General features: G+C 55.2%; 3 protein-coding genes across 7 annotated transcripts; 1 reads left to right on the top strand and 2 right to left on the bottom strand.

Annotated features, from left to right (window-relative positions):
* Positions 1-819: 819 nt before the first annotated feature.
* On the bottom strand, positions 820-11939 carry ENTPD2 (ectonucleoside triphosphate diphosphohydrolase 2). 2 transcript variants are annotated; one of them, XM_039344978.1, is made up of 9 exons: positions 11753-11939; positions 5915-6032; positions 4813-4963; positions 4390-4549; positions 3955-4182; positions 3391-3660; positions 2453-2572; positions 1973-2107; positions 820-1779 (listed from the first exon to the last, which is right to left on the bottom strand). In XM_039344978.1, exons 1-9 carry the CDS (start codon positions 11867-11869, stop codon positions 1576-1578), a joined length of 1503 nt encoding a protein of 500 aa, XP_039200912.1. In that variant the 5' UTR covers positions 11870-11939; the 3' UTR covers positions 820-1575. The 2 variants fall into 2 exon arrangements, with proteins under 2 accessions (XP_039200912.1, XP_039200914.1); XM_039344980.1 differs by lacking the exon at positions 11753-11939 and adding an exon at positions 7647-8331.
* Positions 11940-15070: 3131 nt separating this feature from the next.
* SAPCD2 (suppressor APC domain containing 2) lies at positions 15071-17782 on the bottom strand. 2 transcript variants are annotated; one of them, XM_039344985.1, is made up of 6 exons: positions 17308-17782; positions 16792-16928; positions 16408-16554; positions 16186-16278; positions 15883-16008; positions 15071-15784 (listed from the first exon to the last, which is right to left on the bottom strand). In XM_039344985.1, exons 1-6 carry the CDS (start codon positions 17744-17746, stop codon positions 15656-15658), a joined length of 1071 nt encoding a protein of 356 aa, XP_039200919.1. In that variant the 5' UTR covers positions 17747-17782; the 3' UTR covers positions 15071-15655. The 2 variants fall into 2 exon arrangements, with proteins under 2 accessions (XP_039200919.1, XP_039200918.1); XM_039344984.1 differs by having other exon boundaries at positions 16186-16281.
* Positions 17417-22600, top strand: UAP1L1 (UDP-N-acetylglucosamine pyrophosphorylase 1 like 1). 3 transcript variants are annotated; one of them, XM_039344982.1, is made up of 9 exons: positions 17417-17534; positions 18563-18767; positions 18856-19031; positions 19235-19407; positions 19494-19687; positions 20302-20442; positions 20955-21140; positions 21654-21720; positions 22328-22600. In XM_039344982.1, the coding sequence occupies exons 2-9, from the start codon at positions 18652-18654 to the stop codon at positions 22457-22459; spliced, it is 1185 nt and encodes a 394-aa protein (XP_039200916.1). In that variant the 5' UTR covers positions 17417-17534; positions 18563-18651; the 3' UTR covers positions 22460-22600. The 3 variants fall into 3 exon arrangements, with proteins under 3 accessions (XP_039200916.1, XP_039200917.1, XP_039200915.1); XM_039344983.1 differs by lacking the exon at positions 17417-17534 and adding an exon at positions 17780-17880; XM_039344981.1 differs by lacking the exon at positions 17417-17534 and adding an exon at positions 17916-18417.
* Positions 22601-22718: the final 118 nt, after the last annotated feature.

Genomic DNA, 22718 nt, shown 5'->3' on the forward strand with positions numbered 1-22718 from the left:
CCGAGGCCGCCGCCCGCGCCGCCCACCTGCCGCGGCCGCAGGTGCGCAGGCTGCCCGGGCGCCTGGCGAGCGAGTGCGGCTGCGCGCGGAGCCCCCGCCGGTCCCGGGTCGCCTGCGCGCGCCCCCCTCGGCCCCGGCGCCCTCCTGATCAACCCGGTCAATCGCTAAGCCAGCTTTTATTATAATTTCTTTAAGGCAAACATCACTTTGTTTTCTTTACACGGAAAACAGGCCGAATACAGTCAAGGGCCAGACGCGCAAAAGCACCGAATAAAAGTGCAAGGCAAAACACACTGGTAGGAATTGAGTATCAAAACGGGAAAAACAGGACGTGGGGAACAGGGTGCCAACAGCAGTAACCTCCCAACTTCATTTTCTTTAAAAATTCTACCCTTCCCGTCACATCCGCGTCTTTCCTATCTCCCCGGTTTGCAGTGCTAGAGGCATTTTTCTGCCTACCCAGAAAATATTCCTTTTTGCAGAAGCCAACTATGGGAGACTTTAATATTGTTGCACTGTGAAGGTAAAGAATACCAAAAAAAAAAAACAACCCCCAAATCCTGTAGCTTTTTATATTACACAACGATCTGCCATTAAAATAAAAACAGTTACCCAAATTCACCCATGTGTGGACATTCCATAAATGGGGTAGGGCAGGAACCGGCTGTCTCCAGTGCAACCTGGGTGATTTATTTTTAGGTAAAAGAATAGGCAATTTCAGTTTTGCAGCCTCTGTGCCCCAATGATTATGCAGGAATTGTCTAACTTGGGCATCTCTCCACTGAATTTAATTATTGCGCCTGACAGTATTTAGGTATATTTTTTTAAATATATTTTATTAATTTTTTAACAATCACCTTAATATTTGGTAAACAGCATGTTATCTGGGTTTATATTTACAAACAATAACAATTAGTTTCTATAATTCCCGCCCTTGTGGGTGACACTCAGACATCCTTGTGGCTGCCTCAAACAGCTCTCCACAAAGTCTTAAGCTCATCTGGACCAATTTGGCTGATGGGAGCCCCCCCACCCACCCCACAGTGAAGTCCAGTGGGAATTGGGCCCAATTAAAGTTTCCGTAGTACACTTTTTGGACAACCCCATTTGCTTTTTGAGGACCTCAGTTTTTGAAGGCGGTTGGTGTCTGCTGAGAGGCAGTAAGATCCTGGGGATGGTCACACCTTCTGGCGTCCATAGTTAAAGAGATGCATGAGGATATTTCCTCCCAGGGTCATTTGCCCTGGGGTGGGGGCGGTGTCTTGCTGGCTCAAGAGTTTAGGATGGGCCCTTGATTAGAAATTCCCGAGTCTAACAAGGAGCAGGACGAACGGAAGTCCTGGAGGTCTCCAGATGCTTTCCTTGCCAACGGTGGCACCTTTTCCTTGAAGGTGGGGCCCTCATGGTGGCACCTCCGGGAAGGAAAAAGGGGGCAGGAAAGGGGGTGGGCTGCCAATTTCTTCTTTCCTGAGTTTTGGCAAAACGCTGGCGTTCCTGGTGTGCGAGGCCAGAGAAGGCGGGATAGAAGAGAACTAGTATCCTATGCCCCACACGAGGCCAGGGCTCCCACAGGGGTTAGACGCCCCCGTGCCCCTTGGAGGACTTCAGCAGGCAGAAAAGGCTGATTAAGCTGCTCAGGAGGATGGCGACAAAGAGGAAGATGAGGCCCACCCAGGGGCCGAAGCTAGTGCCCTTGCGGACGCCGGCCTCCTCTGCCGGGATCATGTTGGTGAGGTTCAGCATGTAGCCCAGAGCCCAGCCGATGGTCGTGTCCCCGGCCTGCAAAAGGGAAAGCCCACAATTGCATAAAGACTCCATCATATATCCAGTCTTGAGCCTCGCTTGCATGCCCCAATCCGGCAGCTGCTCTCAGGGCCCACAGCCGACCCACAGCGACTGCAGGACACCGGCCCTCCCCAGGCCTGTTGGGCCTCCGTGCTTTCCACTCTCAAAGCCACCAGGAAAGCTTTACCTTCTTCTGGAAAGATACGCTGGGGAAGGTGGTGTTGCCGAAGGAGTAGCCCCGGCTGAGGAGCAGTGAGACAAAGGTGGCCATCGAGCAGTAGTTCTGCAAATGGGGCTCCAGTGTTGGTGCCTTCTTGAGCAGCTGGAGGGGCAGAAAGAAATGGCACTCCTTTTAGATACGAATTACATTCATTTCCTTCTTTGAAGGAAATCTCCATGCTTCCATCTTCTCCTTTTTAATTCTCACAACAGACTTGTGAGGTAGACCTGGTTTGGAGGTGGCAGGCGACCTCCCTGAAACTACCATCTCTTGTCCTACTCATAAACCACAGCACTCCCCATTTCAATTCAAGCGCGAGCCCATTTTTTAAAAAGGACTTTGGGTGTAGGTTCTGGGGGGGGGGAACTCCTGATGTTTACATGACGCACAAAGCTGAATTTGGCCCTGGTTGCATTAGTAAAGGAAAGTCCAGGGAGACAAACCCACCTCACTCCAGGGCGTGCTGCAGAGGGCTTCCGCAGCTTCTTTGAGGTCATTTGGTGTGGCCACCTGCCTTTTCATCACTGAACGGAGGAAATCCACCGTGTAGAAAAATGCAGAGAAGGCCTTTAAGGGAAGAAGGAGGAGGAGGAGGAAGGAGAAGAAGGAGAAGAAGAAGAAAGAAAGAAAGAAAGAAAGAAAGAAAGAAAGAAAGAAAGAAAGAAAGAAAGAAAGAGAGAGAGAGAGAGAGAGAGAGAGAAAGAAAGAAAGAAAGAAAGAAAGAAAGAAAGAAAGAAAGAAAGAAAGAAAGCAATTCACTCAAGATCCTTAAAGTGATATGACCAATGGGGTCAATACAACACATTTTTAAACAGACAGTCAAATATATAGGATAATGGGTGTCACCTCTCTTTCAGAAGGGGAAGGAGTGGCAGTTGCCAACCCAAACTGAGTTCTCTTAAAAATGAAGTGATTCAGTCCATCCCCAGGACTATGGGGGGGGGGGCACCCCACTTCTGGATTACTGCCACAGGCATGAATCATATTTGAGGGAGATGCCATTTAAAAAAAAATGGAGAAACGCTGTAAAGTCCCGCCAGCTGACACAGGTGGAAGTGAAGGAAAGCAGGGAATCAACCAATCCATTAAGAGCACACCCTGCCCCAAAAGGAAAAGGGATGTCATGCCACCCTTTTCCCACAGGGTGGCAGTAGCGTTCCATCCCTGCCAAGAGAAAAGACTTAATCGTATAACAGAATAACAAGAGTTGAAACGGACCTCAGAGGTCTTCTAGTCCAACCCCCTGCTCGAGCAAGAGACCTACACCATTTTAGACAAATGGTTGTCCGGTCTCTTTTTGAAACCCTCCAATGACGGAGCACCCATTGCTTCAGTTGCAGCGGCTGTCCCAGGACCGCCAGGGCCCAACCCTCAGTGAGACTTACAATAAAGTTTCCCTCCACGGGGGGCTGGAAGACCCCGTCAAAGGAGCAGCTGGAATAAGTGCAGCCCGTGAACCGGAAGAGGCTCTCTGCGTGCACCATGCACTGGGCGGGGTCCCCGGAGCCACTCATGTTCACCGTGGCCATGGGGAAGTAGTTGAGGGGCTTCTCGGTGCTGACGCAGGGCGACCCGTAGATGCTTTCCATGGGGAAGCTGTGTTTGAATCCCTGTGGCCAGCAGGGGTTCTCCAGTCGGAGGGCGTAAGCTTTAGCCTGCGCAGGGAAAAATAGATGGAAGGGGCTGGTTAAGCAGAAGAGAGGGGCAACCCCCCCCCACACACACACACTCGGTATCTGCCATCACCAAGATGGTGGGCAGGCCCTTTCCCTCCATGGTGGTTCGGGGGGCTCCTTGCAGCACCCACCTTTGGGAACGTTCTGTCAGCTGACCTGCAGGAGCCAATCCCAGCCGAGGGGCCCTATAAAACCGGACCCTCGCTCCCTGCTCCTCAGTCCCAGCATGTCGGCACCACAACCGTACCACAGCAGCTCCTGCCCAGGCCATACCTTCAGCACCTTGGAGATCAGCCTGTTGAGGACCTCATTCATGCCGTAGCAGAGGTAGCTGTGCGTGTAGACTTTGTAGTGTTGCCCGTACAGCTTCAGGGTCACCTCGTTGGCAGGGCTCTCAATGGCCCCCGTGGTCTCGAAGGTGATCTGGGTGGAGGCGCCCCCCAGGTCCATGGCCCCCACCGTGCTCTTCTTGGGACGGATCCACTGCCCGATCCACCCGTACTGGGAAGAGAAGACAAGGAGGCCTTCTGTGACATCACGAAGCTAAACCAGTGGCCAATCAGGCTGTGATCTTGCGGTGACATCAGAGCAAGACCGGCCAATCACACAGGACTCGGAGGAAGAACAGCACGCAAGAGGCTTTCCATTTTGCAAAGACCCCCGATTAAAGGCAAGGCACAGGACGGGCGAGAAGCCGGTCGGTTCTACCTTTACGAAGTTCTCCAGGAGGTAGTTAGCGGTGACCCACCCGAATAAGCCTTCATCCTCCCCACTCAGAATCCTGGCTCCCCGGAAGTCAAAGGGGTATTTCTTCAATGTGGAGGTCACAGCTTCAAGGACGCTGCCTGAAGCCTGGGGGTTAGAAATGCTACACACACACACACACACACACACACACACACACACAAATAATGAAATGCTTGATGGCTTGGACCGGGGCTGACTCGGTTGAATCGGTTGAATCGGTTCTGCCCCAAGAGAAGAGTGGACGGGAGGAATTGCACCAGCCATTACCAAGTGGGCACCACTACCTTAGCAAGCTTGAGAAGGGGACAGGATGGCCAACCTCAGCCCCTCTGAGCTCGGGAAACGGGGTCTCCCCATTGGGGCTGGAAGCCCACCAAAACTTACTTCAGCAGCCGCATGCCAGCCGTGGCACCCAGGTAGAGGGGGGTGATGGCGTGCCTCGCCTTCGGGACGTCCTCCAGGGCCTGGTCAAGGCAGGCTATCAAGCTTTCCCCAGCTGCCGGTGGGTTTGCGGAGTACTTTGAGATGCCTTCCCCTGCAAGATCCATCCGCCCTGAGTCCCTGGCCAGTGGGATCCCCCTCTGGGCTGAGGGTGGACCTGCCCGGCATGCCCAATGGGGGGGGGAGCTTCTCGCCAGGCATAGAAGGGAGGAAAGTATTTCAGCCCCTAACAGAAACCTGAGAGGATTTGCTGAGTTTTTTTCCTGGCACTGCCTTCTCCTGCTCTCCAGATGTGGTGGGAATTCAGTTCCAAACATCTGGAAAAGGCCAGGCTGGGGAAGACTGCTCTGCTGCAGAGGCTCTACCCTCAACCCTTGCCAGCTGCCCAAACAAAGAGCCAGGGCGGCACTGGGTCCAGGCCTTGGCATGAGCCCCACCTGGGACAGCTAATGTTCTCCCATGCCCTTGGAGGAGCCCCTGGCCCCCTGCCAGGCCGTGCCCAAGCACTCCTTCCTCCCAGAGGATCCCAGCAGCCGCAGCCTTAAGCCAGGTAAGCCACCCCAGCTCTTTGTCCGATGCCCATGGGAAAAAAAGAAAGGGAACAAAAGAAGGAAGGGAGAGGCTGCCCAAACGCCCTTCTTCTGCCAGCACCAATGCACCAATGCAGAATGGAAACCTCAGTTGGCAGCGAGGCTCATGCCAGCTCTAAGTCACCCTGAACTTCGGCTGCCCCGGGCACAGGACCACCCAGGCCCTCTGCTCCTCAACAAGAGTGCCCAGGTGGGCTCGTCCAGGCCCACCCCTGACCTAGATGAACCCCAAGTTGTGGCAGGCCAAGAAGAGTCTCTGGACTGGGGAGAAGAAGGGAGACCCTCTCTGGGTTTGGCCTCCCCCAGTTCTGGGGACGAAACGACGCCCGTCCAGGGCTTTCAACAACATTTCGGGGACTCCAACCGCAAACTCCTTTTCCCAGGAGGACAAACAGCCCCCTCCCACAATCAGCAAGGGGAGGGGGCAGGGGATGCAGAGCCCGGATTCTGCTTACCCTTCACGTGGCAGTCGCTGTGCTGGCTGACGATCCCGGTCTCGTTCTCCTTGTCAGACGGCCATTTGTAGACAAACATGGCCGTGTGGGAAGACCCTGCATCCAGCACTATCCCATACTGAACAGGAGGAGAAGGGGAAAAAGGGGTGATAGAAACATCAGTAAGGGTCTTCTGCGAGTCCCCTGGACTGCAAGGCGATCAAATCGGTCAGTCCTAGAGGAGATCAGCCCTGACTGCTCTTTAGAAGGCCGGATCCTGAAGTTGAAACTCAAGTGCTTTGGCCACCTAATGAGAAGGAAGGACTCCCTGGAGAAGAGCCTGATGCTGGGAAAGATGGAAGGCAAGAGGAGAAGGGGACAATGACAGAGAAGGAGGTGGCTGGATGGAGTCACAGAAGCAGCAGGCGTGAGCTTAAAGGGACTCCAGAAGATGGTAGGGGACAGGAAGGCCTGGAGGAACATTGTCCATGGGGTCCCAATGGGTCGGACAGGACTTTGCAACTAACAACAACAAAGGGTCTCCTCCCACCCAAGCTCTTTCCACATGCCTTGGGAATTGGGGGGGGGAGGGCAGGCAAACAACGCTTTTATGATTTTGGCTTTTGCTGCATGGAGCAAAACAACAATTGGCCGAACTTCCATTATCTACAGTACAAACGTATTAGCCTAGACACACACAGGAAACCCGCCTTAGTCAGAATCTGGCAGAGCTGAGGCTAAATATTTTCAAGCCTGCCAATTATTTACAGCTCCAGGTGGGAAATTTGTGGGGCGAGACTCGGGACTGAGTCCTGTGCTACAACAAGCAGCAACTTGATGAGTCCTCAGACAGCTCCATCCAGCAGTCAACAAATCAAAATCAACCCCACAATGCAGCAGCAGATTTTTGACTTCCGGCAAGGAGGCTTCCTGGGGGGGGGAGCCTCCCTTTCCTCTGTCCCAGACTGGAAGACCCTCCAAAACTTCATGAAAAATTAGGGACCCCCAGGTCGCTCTGCACCATTGAGACCAACGAGCAAAGGCTGCCATATTTCCGTTCTTTAGACTTCCCCTTGTTTGTTCTCACCTCTTTTGGGTCTGCCACTGTGATTGGCAGGACCTGCTGCCCTTGGAGGGTCCTGCCAGGTTTCCCCCCTAGCCGGACCCTCTCTCTTCCCGTGCAGACTTTGTTTTCTGCAGCAAGGATCCTCTCCCGTCCTTGAACCCTGCGGATTTTCTCCCAGTTTCTAACTCTGGGGCAGCTTCTCCAAAAGCGGTTCTTGGCTGTGCTCCCTCCAATCCCCCTCCCCATATCTTCACGCTGGACAGCCAGTCGGTCACTTCCCTGCCTGGTACCCCCTCTGCTTAACCCAGGGAGCCTTGAATGTCAAACTGGACTTGCTAGAGCCCAGCTCAAGGCCCAGACATTCCAGCCCCAAACCATCAGGGAGACTGACCCCCTTACCCCAGAGCTGCACCGGTTGGTCCACAATTTAGAGCTGATGCGTTCCAGGCAAAGAACTGGAATGTTTGACAAAGTTCGGAGAGGTTTTGAAAAAGAGGAAGAAGGAACTGCAGAACTAGCCTCTTTGGTCTCCTAAATCTGGATGTCAGCTACGTTCCTTTGACCTCAATCGTTACACCAATGTGTGCTTTCCCACAACCCTTGGCCATTCCCAGCCCAAAGAGGCCAGCAAGTTGTGTTTTCTGCTGGTCTGACAATAATCTGTGGATTCTGCACTCTGCCACTCACCCTCTTTGGCGTTTAATTGTCCTGGAGACGCTTCGCTAGCAATGCATGGAGCCCACCCATTCTGCAAAGCATTTCTCAACTGCTGCATTCTGGCAGCCGAGTCTTCTCCCTTCCCTTCACAGCTTCCACAGCCAAGATTAGCCAGGTTTGGGTGGGGAACCATGCAGAGGTCGGAACAGAAGACTCTGGGGCTGAAGGCAATGCAGCCCTTCCAGGTTGCCTCAATTATCCGGCCATCGGTGAATCAAAGCAATCCAGGCTGGAGGAAATAACTAAGTATCGCAATTTATTATAATAAATTGGAATTCAAGCCCCAAACACAGGCAGGGGCTGAGTCACCTCCTCCCACCCACCACTTTCACTTCTCTCACGCGGAAATGGCACTGAGTTGGCGGCAAGCTTTTGCCCGAGACACTCAGCAGCATCAGCAGGTGGCCTGTTCTGGAGCACTTCGCCATCCCCATCCGGGGAAGCTGGTAGAGGGAAGAGAAACTGCATGCGTGGAAGCCGGAAGCCGTGGGCTGGAGGTCATCCAGTGAGGGTCTGCCTCCTGCCCTGAGGCCGGCACCTCACCTGGGCACCTGGAGAGCCTCGTCCTTTAAGGGGGAAATGTACCACCCAGTGCTGGGAAGATGGGAGACGGTCCTCCCCCACATCAGCTGAGCTGGCCCTCCCTGGATTCCAAAGGAGAACATTCTTCCCTCCGAAGATAAAACAAGGCTACTCAGAGGGAGGGAGGGAGGGAGGGAGGGAGGGAGGGAGAGTTTTCTGTCCTGGCAGTCTCAACAGCAGGCTAGTGGCCTCTACAAGGAGGGAGCTCCAGATCTCTCCTCCTCCTCCTCCTCCTCCTCCTCCTCCTCCTCCTCCTCCTCCGGATCCTCTCTAAGGGGGTTGCCACAGACGTCATACTTCTGCAATATTTGTGTTCCCTAGCAGTTACTCTGGTGATGATCCCAGGAGGAATGGCCAATTAAAACTGGCCTTGGGCCAGTCTCCAAGGAGAGGACTCCCGAAATGGGCAGCTGTGCCAGGACATACACAGAGCCCTGCTGGATTCCCTGGTGGGGTGTGGGCAGAGGTCTCTGCCCATCAGCTACCCTGAGGGAAGTGCACAGCAGGACCATCACTAACCCCCCCACAGCTCGGTGGCACTTTGCAGGACCAGCCCTTCTGAGTTTGGAGCCAGGGAAGGTCTGTCCCTTGGGACGCCGATGAGTCTGTGTTGCCCATCTTGTACTCCCCCCCCCCCATTCCCAGCTAAACTCTTAATCCTCTTCCCAGCATTCGATGAAGAAAGGAATCCATTAAGTACATTTTCTTTAAACCATGGGGGATACAATGCCAGGCTCACTCATTGTCTCGTTCCAGACCTTTCGGTGGAGGGAGGCAATGAAATCACACTTGGCACCTTCACAGGAGCCCCAGCGCGGGGGGGGGGGGAAGAGGGTGAAAGCTAAAGCCAGAGGACAAGCAAGAAACTATTCAGTGGGAAGGCAGGTATATCTGCTCTTTGGCCAACCAGGATAAATCCTTAAATTCTGGATAAATTCCAAGCAAGCAGGCTGGGTCAACAGCAATGCACCCCCCCCTCCCATGAAGCTGATCTCCAGCATTTCAAAGCGTTAGCAGGAGGCCCTGGCAGGGTCCTCCAGGGCTTTAAGAAGGGCAAGTGTGGGAGGCACAACCAGGTGTGGCGTTCGGAGGACAGGCACGTTGCCCCAGTTGCACACACGAGCACGTGTCTCTTCCCCACAGGCCCTACCCCATTAGGTGCCCAGCCTGCTCCGTGGGGCAGCCCACCAGAGGGGAGACAAGCGAAATGCCATTTGCGCTGGGGGGGGGTCTTCGGGGCCTTGTCCCGCCCTGCCCCCTCCTATTTCAGGCTCCAAGATGTGTGAGTCAAAAAGCGCACCAGTTCCTACCTTTTAAGGTAAGGACGAGGCTTGGAAACGCTTTTCCAACATCCCAGAGAGTCCCTGGCAGACAGCTGCCTCACAGCGGGCATCGGTGCTGTGGTTTGCTAACCCAGCCTCCGTGACCCTCTCCCCTTCAGAGTCTGCAAGCAGGTCGTGTCTCCCACAGCCTTTAATACTCAGGTAGACTGCTGCGGGGCATGGAGGTTTCCCTTCTTACATGGCCGGGGAGAAGTAACTCAGTGAAACCTCAGAATTGAAAGCAGCCCGTTTTAGAAGCCAGGGAACTGCATGCAGAGGCCCTTAGGCCTCTTTCTTCCCTGCAAAATAACCAGATAGGAAGAGGATAGTGCTTAAGCCTTTCCTGCCCCCCCCCCCAACTTGGGAGAAGTGATGAAAGAGCTGAATCCCCCAGTGGACTTTCTTTTACTTTGAATATTCCTAAAGCAGGTTTTTTGTTCTTTTGTCCCAGGGCAAAACTGCCCAGATAATCTTTAACTCAGATGCAGAGCACGTGGGTGGGGTCCCAGGCTAGGAGCCCCTCCCTTCCCCCCCAAGGCGGCTTTCCTCCTGGCACCAGATGGCACCAGAAAAAGAACCGCGAAGAAGCACCCAGTTGATCCCTGCAGGGAACCTGAGAGACACAAACCGGTTTGGCAATGTCTTCCTGGCCCAGCCTTTGCCCTCTTCTCCTGCTGCAGGTGCCAAGCCGCCCGTCTGCCCCACTTGAAATGCCCCCTTTGGCAGCCAAACCTGCTTCGGGTCTCCCAGAATTCCTCTGGGAAAGGCTGCCCTACTAGATGCAGCGCGGAGGCAAAGCACCTTTACAAAAAACAAGGATGCAGTCCACATGGAGAAAACAATTGCCAAAAGATCAGAGTAACATTCCTATCAGCCCAGTTGGCAATGATGGGGTTTGCAGTCCAAAAGACCTGGGAAAAGTCTAGGTCAGAAAATTAAGGAAAGGAGTTGCGGGGGGGGGGGGAATGCTTTGCCAGTTAGCATTTTGAGAATTAGGAAATGTCTCAGGGAAAGAAAGGTGGGAGGGCTCCCTCTTCCCCCTCCACCAGAGGTTTCCCACAGCCGAGAGTTTAGCTTGGAAGCTGCCTCCACTTATGTAATTCTGCAAAATTTGATTGCTTTGTAAAGAAAGAAGCAAGGCTTCCTTCTCTCTCTCTCTCTCTCTCTCTCTCTCTCTCTCTCTCTCTCTCTCTCTCTCTCTCTCTCTCTCTCTCCTCTTTCTCTCACCAGCTTGACCATCTCTTAAGGGTGGAGGCAACCTCTGTCCCGAGAGCCCCATGCCTAAGCAGAACTCCCAGCGACAGAGACAGTCTATCTTGAGCTGCCCTGATGGGCTGCCCAGGCCTGTGGGCACTAAAGGAAGGCCCAATTTGTCCCAGCATTCTGGTTATGGTTGCCCCAGACGGCCTTTCCCTGCTGGGGGAGCGGGATCGAGCGCTCCTTCCCTCCCAAGCTCTCATTCCATTGGGATGAGTGTACCGAGAGCAAGAAAGCTGGCCGGACCCAAGCCCCTCCGAGGCTACGAGGGACCACCGAGCGCCGCGCTCTCTTGCGGCTCTTCCGTCCCCCCCTTGCCAGAATATAAAACTCGGGAGCCCCCAGTAGACGCTTGCCAGACAAAGGCAGTCCGCACCCCCAAAACGCCACTCAGAAAAAGATCCCTTCCTCCGCTCCTTCTGCTTCCTCACATATACACCCGCAGCCCCCCACTTGTGCCAGTCAAACGGGTTCAGAAAACAGCACGAAGCCGAAACCTCTCGCGGGCTCCGTCCCTGAGAGGCAAAGAGCCTCCTTCACGGGCAGAGCCGGGCAGCAGCCACGAGACCGAGGCCAGCCGCTCGGTGGGAACCGGGGCTGCCCCGGGAGCCCCGAGGCGAAAGGAGGGAGGCCGCCCTCCTCAGCGGCGGCAGGGGGGCTTTCAGCATCGGCCAGGGAGACCCCTCGGCACCTGCCCGCACCTCCCGGGACGGAGGGGCTCCCGGCTGACCCCCGCCCGGCTCCGCTGCTCCCGCGTGCTGGGCACGAGCGGCGCGAGAGGTCGGGGCTGGCGCTGCGCGGGCGGGGGGGCGGTGGGCGCAGAGGTGCCGGCCGGGAGCCCCTCGCCCCCAGTCCCGGCGGCGCACGGCGGCAGACCCCGGGGGACGCGGGGCCGGCGCTGCGGACGCGCCTTACCTTGAAGGCGGGCGGGTCCAGCACGTCCTTGGTGGGCACGCAGAGCAGGACGAGTCCCGCCACGGCCACCAGGCACAGCGCGCCCAGCGCCGCCACCACCGCCTTCTTGGGGCTCATGGTGCCGCCGCTCGCCCTGCTCCGACTCCGCTCCCGCGCCGAAGCCGAAAGCAAAGGCTGGAGCCCCGAAGCGCCGCCTCCTTCGCGGCCCGGGGAAGGGCTGACCCGGGTGGCGAGGCAGGTGAGCCTCCCGCCTCCTCCGAGAAGCCAAATTGCCCAATCTGCCTCCAGGAGGAGGAGGAGGAGGCGTGGAGAGGCTCCTCTTCCCCCTTGGAACTTCCACGGGAGGAGCAATCTGTCTCCCCAGTGCTGAACATCACCGAGGGAGGGACTGCAAGACGATCCGGCCTTTAGACCGGAACTGGGAGAGGTTAGCCCACCTTTCGACTTGGCACCCCAGGGTCAGCTGTCCACACCTTAGCCCTAACCAAGTTTAGCTATTGTGTGAATGCAGCTGCCAGGTCTTTGGCCTGCGACTCACTTAGGCTCCCAGCCTGCGTTTCCACCCTCAGTCCCCCCCCCCACTGGGGAAAAGGGTGCTGAGGCTTGTTGGGAGCAGCAGGTCTAAGACCGACTGGTGGTGCAGGGAGCCTCTGAGCTCATTTCCCCATTTGTTTCTCTCTGGTGAGCTGGACGTGAACTTTCATTTTTTTTATTTCGCCTGGAAATAAGCCTTTGGCTACCAGAGATTCCCAGAGCCTCAGGAAACACTTCTGGAAGGGAGCAGTCAGATCCATTTGAGGAACAAAGCAAGCTGAAAAGAGTGTGTGTGGAGGGGGGGGAACCGCAGCCACAGTCTTGAGAAAGCGCCTCTCCAGATGGCGTTGAACTCCTCCGAGGGAACGTTGGCAAACAGCCTGGCTGCTTGTGAGCCTGCCCACTTGCGGCTTAGCCAACCCAGTGACAAGCAGCTAAATCTTCAGCTAGGCTCCTGCTGGAAGTCACTCTCAGGGATGCCTGCTTCCGAGTTAAGGGCCTGTTTGAGTCCTTTCTAGATGCAGAAGACTCCTTGCCACTTGGAGTTCTTTCCGGGCACGCTGAGAGTACATTCCGAGGAGGCTCTGAGACAGAACGACTTTCCCGAAGGCCTCTTGCAGTGCCCTTGCCCAGTCCGACAATAGACGCGGCTTGAAGTCCTGGATTTCAAGAAAGAAGTTTACCAGCCCTACAAACAGCCTTTCTGCAACCGGATGGGGCAAAGACTTCAGTGCCCTCCATGCCAACCCAACAAGCAGAGAAGCAGAACAAACCAACCTTTGTAGCATAAAATAGCCCCCCCCCCCCGTGAGATTTGGAGGATAAAGAAAGTACTAATTATAGCAAGTTCCCTCGTACTCTCCAGTTTGTTCCATTCTTTCAAAATTATATGCCAGCCGCACAAAATGTTAACGTTTGTATGGAAAGAATTTGGAAGCAGAAACACTCCCAGTAGTGCCTGGGGTGCCCGTCTCTTGGCATTTCCACTTGGACGGAGGTCCAAGGGGTCCTTTGAGGCCAACTTCTCTGGGACAAAAGACAATCGCCCTCCACATCTGAAACAAGGAGCATCTGGGCAGAGATGCCCCGACTGGGCAGAACTGAAACGGCCTGGCTCAAGAGCTTCCAGGAAGTTTGGTCAGATGCCTTCAAGATGCCCATCCACAAGAGGGAGACCAACCTGGGTTGCTTTTCTCCAGAATTGGGTCGAGAAAGAATCTCAGGATGTTTCTTCCTCATAAGAGCCCCTCATCTGAATGTCTGGCTTCCTGAAGGAGCCAAATTCTGGGAAGAGAAGGGTGGAACTCGTTCTGACTTTAGCAAAACATCTGTGATTATATGAACGGGCTCAAAGCCAAAGCAATATTGGACCACTGGATAGGAGGTCTGCTCTCACCCTGAACCTAGGAGTGGATGAAGCCAAGAAAAGAAGAGAATTTGAGTTGGGGGCGGAAGCCCGGATTCCTGCATTAAGCCTGGCTCTGCAGACCCGGCTCCTTCCAGACTTACCCTCTGGGAAGCCTTCTCAAGTGTGGACCAGGTAGTAAGTCAGGGAATTTAAGTGCCAAAGGTTCTGTGGATGGTCACTGCTCAGATGCAACCTAAGCCCCCCAAGAGTAGATTAACCCAGGCAGTATTATCCTTCTCATCTTCTCTGAGGTACAAATATTCTCCTTTATTGGTATAATCAACCCTTCCTGGCTTCCTTCAGAGGGTAAAACATGAAATGATGCTGCAGACTGAGGCAAATAGTGAGCAAGGGCTCCAGTTGTCTCCAGCCCTGCCTCAGCTCCCACCCACTCACCCCTCCTTGGTGATCTTGGAGTTTGTCTGGGAAAGAGATTACTCTAACTAGAATGTGATCCCAGATGTTCTGAGTTTGGCCTTGGCTTCATATGTGGGTTTGTGGCTTAGCGTGATGCAAGAGTGCCTTTATAGCACATCTGGGCCAGAGCCTGGCCCATGTTTCAGGGGGGGATCCCAGGTTGCTCTGGAATTAAGAAAGGGGCCATAAACCAGGTGGGAGTGTGGCTGGCTGACGATAAACAGAGGAATGGGCTGCAACACGATAGAAACAAAGGAACACTGAAAATAGATCCATTCCTGGCAATCCGCCTTGCAACATACGTTAAGCCAGAAACCCATTTGGGTGGGGCAGGACTGTGGACATTCGACTACCCCCCCCCAGCATTTCTGGAAGGACAAAGAGATTGGCTCTCTGGAGCCAAGAGCATGCTGTCCACGGTTGTTTCTGGACGGTTGCCTGGAACACACATGACCCTCCCGTGTTGATGCTCACTGTGGGGAGAAGCCCCCGAGGTCAGAGGAGTGGAAGATTGAGGACTTTCACTGGGGCGTCTTTCTTTCTACCTTTCCCCAGAAGAAAAACCCCGCCTTGCATTGAAAATACAAAAAGCAAAGCTCCAGGAACGGTTTCCCCAGGAATGAGCAGCTGAGGGGGAGCCTGCTAGGCTTAGCCCACCTCGGCCCCCTCCCCAAAGTTCAGTGCAAAAATACTGACAACTAGATTAATAACTTTAAAAAGATCACCCAGGATGACTTTCTTGGAGAACAGCCCTCTTAATTCCCTGAAAAACTCATTTTTGAAACTAAGCGATCCAGTTGATTAAACAGATTCTTAACTTGGCCCTTCTTGAGGAAACAGCTCTCTTGTGGCCAGAATTTTGGATTTTAACTTTATCAGCATCCCTTGACCAGACTCCACCATACCCAAATTTCTTTGATATATGCCAGGCACTAATATATAAGAAACAGCAAAATAGGTTTGCAGGTTTGTTTAACTTTTTTATTTGGATCTGCACAAAGAGAAAACTAACACATGTACTGCGTTTTTTAAAAAAAGATCCTCAGAAATGCCACGCAGAAGATGAAAACTACACACAGTATTTATTTGTAAACATAAGGGATCTCTGCAGCAACTGGAGGAAATGTCAGAGGATCCCAAATCTCCAGCAGCTTCCTCTTATGATGAAAAATGGAGGAAGGCAAGCAGATTCTGAAGGTTTTCTGTTACACAGAGGAAGTGCACACGCATATATGCCCTTCCGCAGGCACTTTCTGGAGTAGAGCAGCACGGAAATGCAAGCCTTAATTTTTTTTTTTTTTTTGTTAAATGCCCCATTCCTCCAAAGAACCAGCCCAGGCAGGAAAGGGGGTCCGTGCTTATTCTAAGGGGTGAGAACCTGGGCCCCTCAGGTTTGATAGGGCTGCTACACGTGCTTTGGACGTCCGGGAGTGTTGCAGTCAGGGGGGGGGGGCTTCCTTGGGGTAGGACAATGGGAGCAGTGGTCTCAGCCCCACTCCTGGCCCTGGCAAATGCCCCAGAAAGAGGCGACAGAGGTCCAGAGGCTAAATAAAGGTGGAATCCAGCTGGTCGCTGTCCTTGGTACTTTCTGCCCTGGCACCAAAGAGCTGCTTGATGAGGGCCGACTTCTCCTGCTCCAGCTGGGTGATCCGGTGGCCTTTGTCCGTCACCTCCTGGGGGCCAAAGCTGCGTTAGCAAAGGGGCCGGTTGGGGCCTCCCCCGTCCCCCCCAGAAAGAGATGGGTGCAAGGGGGCTTCTGCTCCCCGCTGACCTTGGTGAGGAGCCTGTTCTGTTCTTTCAACATGTTGATGGTCTGTTGTGGCCCTGCGAACGGGGAGGGGCCCAGCAGAGTGGCAGGTGGGCTGTGCGAGGCGGTGGGGGGGCTCGAGTTCCCAGGCTGCAGGGAAAGGGGGCTTAGCGAAAAGCACATAACAGGTTTCTAGTCCTTGCCCCGTGCAAATGCCAGCCAAGTTTATTTTATTTTATTTGTGCAATTTGTTGGCCCCTCCATCCTACCACAGGGTAACTCTTGCCCCCCTTCCCATCCCAATTCCCCCCACAAGGGGCTCCTCACCTCGGCAGAGAGGGAGAGCAGCTGCCAGAGGCACCGGTTCAGCTCCTGCACGTGGGGGAAGAGTTGGCTGAGCTGCGTCCGGCTTCCCTCATCCTGCTGAGGAAAAGGGGAGGGGTCTGACTTTGGGCCACCACTGGCGCCTTCCGGCCTTCCGTACAGGCTGCCCAGCCCTTCCCCCCTGGGTGAGGGTTCCAGGCTCCCCAACCTGCCTCCTGTCCTCACCTGGGGACCTTTGCTCCGTGCCAGCTGCTTCTGGTGCCCCTGCAGGCGGTGGAGCTGTTGGTGGTACCAGCTGCGGGCCTCCTCCACCAGCTCCAGCCCCTGCAGCAGGAAGTCCTTCTCCTTCTCCAGCTCCTTCGTCTGCTTCAGCTGCCAGCCAGGGAGAAAGAAAGGGCATCAGCGGGCATGACAGGCCCAGCCGCCTCTCCCCACTTGGGCACATTCTGGATGCCTACAGCTCCCATCGCCCCCAGGGCTCCACGGGGGGGGGCAGCCCAAATCAAAGAGCCTGCTGGGAGGGGGCATCCCTCCGCCTTGCCAGCTCTTCTGCCAGGCAGGGCTGGGCACAGAGGGCACAAGAGTCCCGCTGTGCAGACGTGTCAATACCATCTCACAATCCACTCCGTGGGCGATCGTGTGTCTCCGCCGTTCCCTTCGGATGCTCGGCTGCCTCGGGGGCTCCTCGCAGGGACCCTCGTTTCCCAGCTGCTCCGTAGGCTCCCGGCTCCTGCCGGCCTCTCCCACTGCAGAGGGGAGGAGGAGCGTGAGGCGGAGGGTGTCCCACTTTAAGATGGGGGGGGTGTTTCTTGGTAAACCCCCCACCCACAAGGAACTGGTGCCTTCCGTCCTTCGCCCACTCCAAGTTTAAAACTCCTTTTGCCATCTGCCCTCGGATGGGGAGCCACGGGCAGCCCCGATCCTGGGCGTGAACCGCCCCTTGGGTCAGTTCTTTCCCCTTCATGGCCCACCGGAGACTCCCACCCACACTTAAACCCAGATCATTCAGAGTTCTGGCCGGTCTGGCCTGCCATCATCCTCGGGAAGCTCCCCAGGGAAAAAAACTCTGCACATGGCCAGAGAAGCTGGCTAGCCCTTCCCGCTACAGAATTTTGGGTCCCTCACCGGCTCGCTTGCCCTGCGGCTGCTCCGCCTGCCCGCCGTTGCTGCTCCGCTCCAGGCCCCGAGGGGCGCCGCCGCCCGCCCGAGCGCCCCGTTTCAGCGGCGGCGGGGGTCCGGCGGCGGGGTCGGGCGCCGGGCCCGGGAGATTCCCTGCGGGGGGCTCGGCGGGGTCGCCGTCTTGCCCGGGGCCCAGGAGCGCGAGCCGGAGCCCCAGCACGAAGCGCTCGAAGGTGAGGTAGCCGCTGGGCGGGGCGGCCCGGCGCAGCCCCTCCAGCACCCCCGGCGGCAGCGGCCCCGCCTCGCCGCCCGGCTGCAGCCAGCGCGACTCGATCTCGCGCAGGTGGACGCGGCCGCGCCGCCGCTCGTCCAGGATGTCGTAGAGCGGGCGCAGGCTGCGCAGGAAGGCCGCGGGCAGCCCCGACGCCGCGCGCTCCGGCGCCATCGGGACCCGGCGGCGGACAAAGGGGGCGCGTGGAGGCGGCCGGGGCTCCCCGCTGACGTCAGCCGTCCGCCCAGCCTCCCGCCCGCCATTGGCCGCCCGCCCAGGCCCCGGACGCCCATTGGCCGAGCCGCCAGGTTTGATTTCGCGGCGGGAGCCCCGGAGCCGCCCGGGCGGGAAGGGGCGGGAAGGGGGCGGCCTCGGCCCTCCGGAGCCTTCGCTCCCCCCGCTCCCGCCCCGCCGGCCCGCCTGCCCGGACGGGGCGGGACCCGCGGCGGAGCCCAGCGGCCGAGCGGCCTCTTCGGAAGGGCGCGCGGGGGATCCTGTCCGCGCGCACCGCTCCCCCCGCTCGGCTCTCCTCCGTCCGCCGCGCCCGGCCATGGCGCCTCCGGAAGAGGAGCTGCTTGGCCGGCTGGAGCGCGCCGGGCAGCGCCACCTGCTGCGCTTCTGGGCCGAGCTGGGGCCGGGGCCGCGGGAGGCGCTGCTGCGGCCGCTGGCGCTGATGGAGGCCGAGGAGCTGGCCGAGCACTGCCGCCGGGCGGCCCAGGCCTGCGCCGGCGAAGAACCGCCAGGCCCGGAGAAGCTGGACGGCCGCATGGAGCCCCTCCCGCCCGAGGCGCTGGGCGGCGTCCGCAGCGGCGACCCGGCGGCTCTGCAGCGCTGGGAGCAGGAAGGTGGGCGCGCCCGCCAGCTGGCCCGTCTCCGGGGGGAGGGATGGCTTGGCGCTGTGCCCACCCCGGGGTCAGAGGGGCTGAGGGCCGGGGGGGTGCCTCTCCGGGCAGAGGCGGGCTGGTGCCAGCTGTACCTTCCATCCTCCAGGCCTCTGCCAGATCTCCCAGGGCAAGGTGGCGGTGCTGCTGCTGGCTGGTGGGCAAGGGACGCGCCTGGGGGTGCCCTACCCCAAGGGCATGTTCGACGTGGGCCTGCCCAGCCACAAGACCCTCTACCAGATCCAGGCCGAGAGGATCCGCAAGGTGGAGCAGCTGGCCGGCGAGAAGTTCGGCTCACAGAGCGTGGTTCCCTGGTGGGTCCCTTGATGGCTTAAGCAGTGCCTGAAAGGGATCCGGTGGGAAATCCACTAACGCGGGGATCTGGATGCCTTTCTCTTGCAGGTACATCATGACCAGTGAGTTCACTCTGGGGCCGACGGAGAAATTCTTCCAGGATCATAATTATTTCAACCTGGACAAGTCAAATGTGATCATGTTTGAACAGAGAATGCTGCCGGCTGTTACCTTTGATGGGAAGGTGATCCTGGAGGAGAAGGGCAAGATCGCCATGGCGCCAGGTGCGTGGCTATTTTCCAGAGCTGGGTGCCCCTTCCTGAACTTTGGAAACTCTGCCATTTCTGTGCACTGTATTTGATGTGAATGTCATATATTGGAGCCACCTGGAATGATGGACACAAGGTCTGCAGGGACTGAAGGTAAATGGGAACATCTTTGGTGACTGGCGATGGGGGGAAAGCCCTTGCTTACTCCTGTGTTGCAGATGGCAACGGTGGCTTGTACTGCGCACTGATGGACTACAAAATTCTGGAGGACATGCAGCGACGGGGCGTCCAGTTCATCCATGTCTACTGCGTGGATAACATCCTAGTCAAAATGGCGGACCCCGTCTTCATCGGCTTTTGCGTCTCGAAAGGGGCTGATTGTGGTGCCAAGGTGAAAAAGGGGCAGTGCAGCCTTCGCTGGGTCTCTTCAATGCCGACTCTCCTGAAATGAATGAGCTCTTAACGTCGTCCTTGCAGGTGGTGGAGAAAGCCTACCCCGCTGAGCCTGTGGGGGCCGTGTGTCGCGTGGGCGGAGCATTCCAGGTGGTGGAGTACAGCGAGATTGCTGCGGAAACGGCCGAGAAACGCAGCCCTGACGGCCGCTTGACCTACTGGGCAGGAAACATCTGCAACCATTTCTTCAGCCTCGATTTCCTTCGGGAGGTAGCGGAGTAAGTTCCCCTGGCCCCCATCAGCACCGAGGGCCCCCAAGAGTGGGGTGAGCTTGCCAGGAGCGAAAACAACAGGGAAGAAGGGAAAGGAATTCTTGGTGCCTCCTTGGATCCAGGAAGACTCTCGATCAGCAGGGAGAACCAGAAAGCGCCGCCTGCTTTTAATCTGGGCATTGACGGCTGTTGGGGGTAGTTTAAGCGCTCTGCCAAACCTCCAGTCAGCTGAGTATTATTCAGAAGGAGAAAAAACGCAATGTGTCTGAACAAACCACAGAAACGCCTCCCAATGTTAAAATTATGAAACGGTTTCCAGGAAGTTGCCATAAACCACATGCTGAGACCAAGAGAAAGTTCTTCTTCTCTTTTTGTTCATCCCGAATAGCCAAGTCAATATTCCCCCATCAGCTCTTTTGAGAAAGGTTTCCAGACTGCATGGGAGTAAATTAGGGGCAAATCTCCTGCAGCAGCTGCTCCTGCTGCTCCTTGATGTGGGGAGGCTGCGGCTGGGCTGAGGATGGTCCTGGTCCACTTTGAGGCTTCCTGAAGACAGTTCTGGGGCTAGAAAGACGTCTGGGGGGAGTGCCCATTGGCAGATGCTGCTCTCTCCTCCCCAGGCAATTCGAGTCGCAGCTGAAACCCCACGTGGCCATCAAGAAAGTGCCTTACGTTGATGAGGAGGGCAATCCGGTTCAGCCGCTGGAGCCCAACGGGATAAAGCTGGAGAAGTTTGTGTTCGATGTGTTCCCGTTTGCTAAGTTAGTGGCAGATGCGCCTTCTCTTTCCTTTAGGTGGCTGCAGAGGGGAGGGGGTGGCAGAGAGGGGGCTTTGCAGCCTTCTAAGGAATCTGAGTTTCCACATTAACATAAAGCCCACGGAAGTATTGCAACCCCCCCAAAACCACTCTGCATCTGGACCCTCTCCTCATTTCAGCGGTGTCCTGCGTGGATCAGGGGTTCTCATTAAGGTGTAGGGAGAAATCTGCTCTTGTGGCAGGTAAATCTGCTCCATGCAGGGGGTTTAATTGAAAGGGGTGCCTGACATCCTGTGTAGCCGAGCCAGAATTTCACAAGGCAAACAGGTGGCGAATTACAGCCATCTTTGTGGATGTCTCAAATATCTATAATAATATAAAGAAATGGAGAGCGATTCACAGTTACGGGGGTGTTGCCTCAAATGCTTAGCTTGGCATTGCCAAATAAAACGAGGTATCTAGAATTAATCTGTTTGCCAGTTTTAAGCACCCAACCTTTTATTCCTGGGTCGATAGGAACTTTGTCGCCTTTGAAGTCCTGAGGGAAGAGGAGTTCTCCCCCCTGAAGAACGCGGACACGGCTGCTAGAGACACGCCATCCACGGCGCGGCGTTCGCTCCTCTCTCAGCATTACCGCTGGGCCATCAAGGCGGGGGGCAGATTCGTGGCGGAGGGCGGGCAGCCGATCCCAGAGAAGGAGAGGTGGGCCTGCACTGCTCATCGGCTGGGTTGGGCCGGAGGTTTTGCAGGGGTGAGCAGGCAACCCGGCCCCCTGCTGCCAAGTCATTGTTGGGTTTTGGTTCAGTGGGTTGTGTGAACCAGCCACGTGACAAATTCAACAAACAGGGCTTTGTGAATGTGGCCTTCTGAAAAGCGTTTATTTTGTGAGCGGGATGGGAATGTTTTAAAGTCAATATTGATTTTTAGGATCTAAATGACTCAAGATGATATTGAAACAACTATAACTATTTACTGGATGCCTGGATGCTAACAATTAATATAAAAACCCTCCATGTTCAATGGCAATTCAGTTGAATTGGATACATATTTAAATCTAGAATCACAGCTTGCTGGGATTATTATCCCAGTCCTAGATTAGGTTATTCCGGGGAACACACTTTAATGCATTTGGATGCCTTTATTATCCTCCAGCATAAGTTGCGCTTGCGTATTTGTGAGAGCCTTAAATGGTTTTATTTTCCTCCCCTTTTCCAGTTTCTCCCAAGATGAGGAACCGCCTGCTGTGTGTGAGATCTCGCCTCTCGTCTCTTACTTTGGAGAGGTCAGGAAACTATTCTCTGTTGAGCTCCAGAACGGTTAAATATTTGTCGCTAAAGGAAACAACTTTGTGCTGGTTTTTGCACTCTCAGGAATAAGGGCAGCAGAATCCTTTGTAAACATTTACTCGTGGGGTTTTTTTTCCTTGCAAAACATGGAAAGAGCCAGAATTTACAAGCAGAAATGTTGCTTTGCACATAAAGAATGCTAATATTGAATTAGGCCTTGTGCACCTAGGAACCCTTCCCTTATTTTGCAAACATTCTCTTTAAAAGCTTTAAAAGCGCTTGGTGGCATAAAAAGAGAAAGCAGCCTGGTTAGGCCTCTACCTGCCTGAAAAAGCCTGAAAAAAACCTGAAAGAATTGGTGAAAATAGGTGGATGTGGGAAAAAGCCACAGTGTGTATAAAGTAGATAGAAAAGGACTGATTTTAAAAATAAGGAGAGTTTGTGATTGTTGCAGAAAGCAAAGAAAGTCAAAACAATCTTTCCTCACCATTCTTAACTGTTACCTGCATTCTGTTTTATCACCTCCACCTTTTGGTTTATCCTAGCATTTGCGGTGTCTTAAAACAATCCTTCACCTTCAGTATGTCAAACTCTTTTTTGCAGGGGCTGGAAAAATATATGCGGGGCAAAAACCTTCCATCTCCGTTTCTTCTTGATGAAAGCAATGCTGAATTTTTAGCTTTGCGTGAAGCTGGAAAGCTCCTTTTTGGAAAAAAAGGTCCACATTTCTTTTAAAAACTAAAGCAGTTCTTAAAAAAAAAAGTAACTTTGAGAAATAATCAACAAGAACCAAGGAGTGTTTACCTCCTGGAGGAAAGTCGGAAATGACCGGATACCTGAGAATTTTCTTCATATTAAAATGACTTTTAAAAGCAACCGTGACAAGGTGTGTTTCTTATGTGCAGCGTTCTTAACGGATAGGAAGGAGATTTGGTCAAAGGAGATTGGGGGGGGGGGGAGCGCTAGGTTTAATGGCTGGATGTCTCCTTGCAGG

The sequence above is a fragment of the Crotalus tigris genome, unplaced genomic scaffold, assembly GCF_016545835.1.
Source record: "Crotalus tigris isolate CLP2741 ecotype Arizona unplaced genomic scaffold, ASM1654583v1 scf7180000017940.1788314, whole genome shotgun sequence".
NCBI classification, from domain to species: Eukaryota; Metazoa; Chordata; class Lepidosauria; order Squamata; family Viperidae; genus Crotalus; species Crotalus tigris.

Coding starts and splice junctions, on each gene's coding strand:
- ENTPD2 (XM_039344978.1), bottom strand. CDS start 11,869: ATGAGCCCCAAGAAGGCGGTGGTGGCGGCGCTGGGCGCGCTGTGCCTG. Junction 3,661..3,954: donor TGATCTCCAAGGTGCTGAAG/GTATGGCCTGGG, acceptor TTCCCTGCGCAG/GCTAAAGCTTACGCCCTCCG. Junction 1,780..1,972: donor GCGTATCTTTCCAGAAGAAG/GTAAAGCTTTCC, acceptor TCCCTTTTGCAG/GCCGGGGACACGACCATCGG.
- SAPCD2 (XM_039344984.1), bottom strand. CDS start 17,746: ATGGCGCCGGAGCGCGCGGCGTCGGGGCTGCCCGCGGCCTTCCTGCGC. Junction 16,282..16,407: donor CACGGAGCAAAGGTCCCCAG/GTGAGGACAGGA, acceptor CCTTTTCCTCAG/CAGGATGAGGGAAGCCGGAC. Junction 15,785..15,882: donor AGAACAGGCTCCTCACCAAG/GTCAGCGGGGAG, acceptor TTTGGCCCCCAG/GAGGTGACGGACAAAGGCCA.
- UAP1L1 (XM_039344981.1), top strand. CDS start 18,123: ATGGCGCCTCCGGAAGAGGAGCTGCTTGGCCGGCTGGAGCGCGCCGGG. Junction 18,768..18,855: donor TCACAGAGCGTGGTTCCCTG/GTGGGTCCCTTG, acceptor TTTCTCTTGCAG/GTACATCATGACCAGTGAGT. Junction 20,443..20,954: donor GATGTGTTCCCGTTTGCTAA/GTTAGTGGCAGA, acceptor CTGGGTCGATAG/GAACTTTGTCGCCTTTGAAG.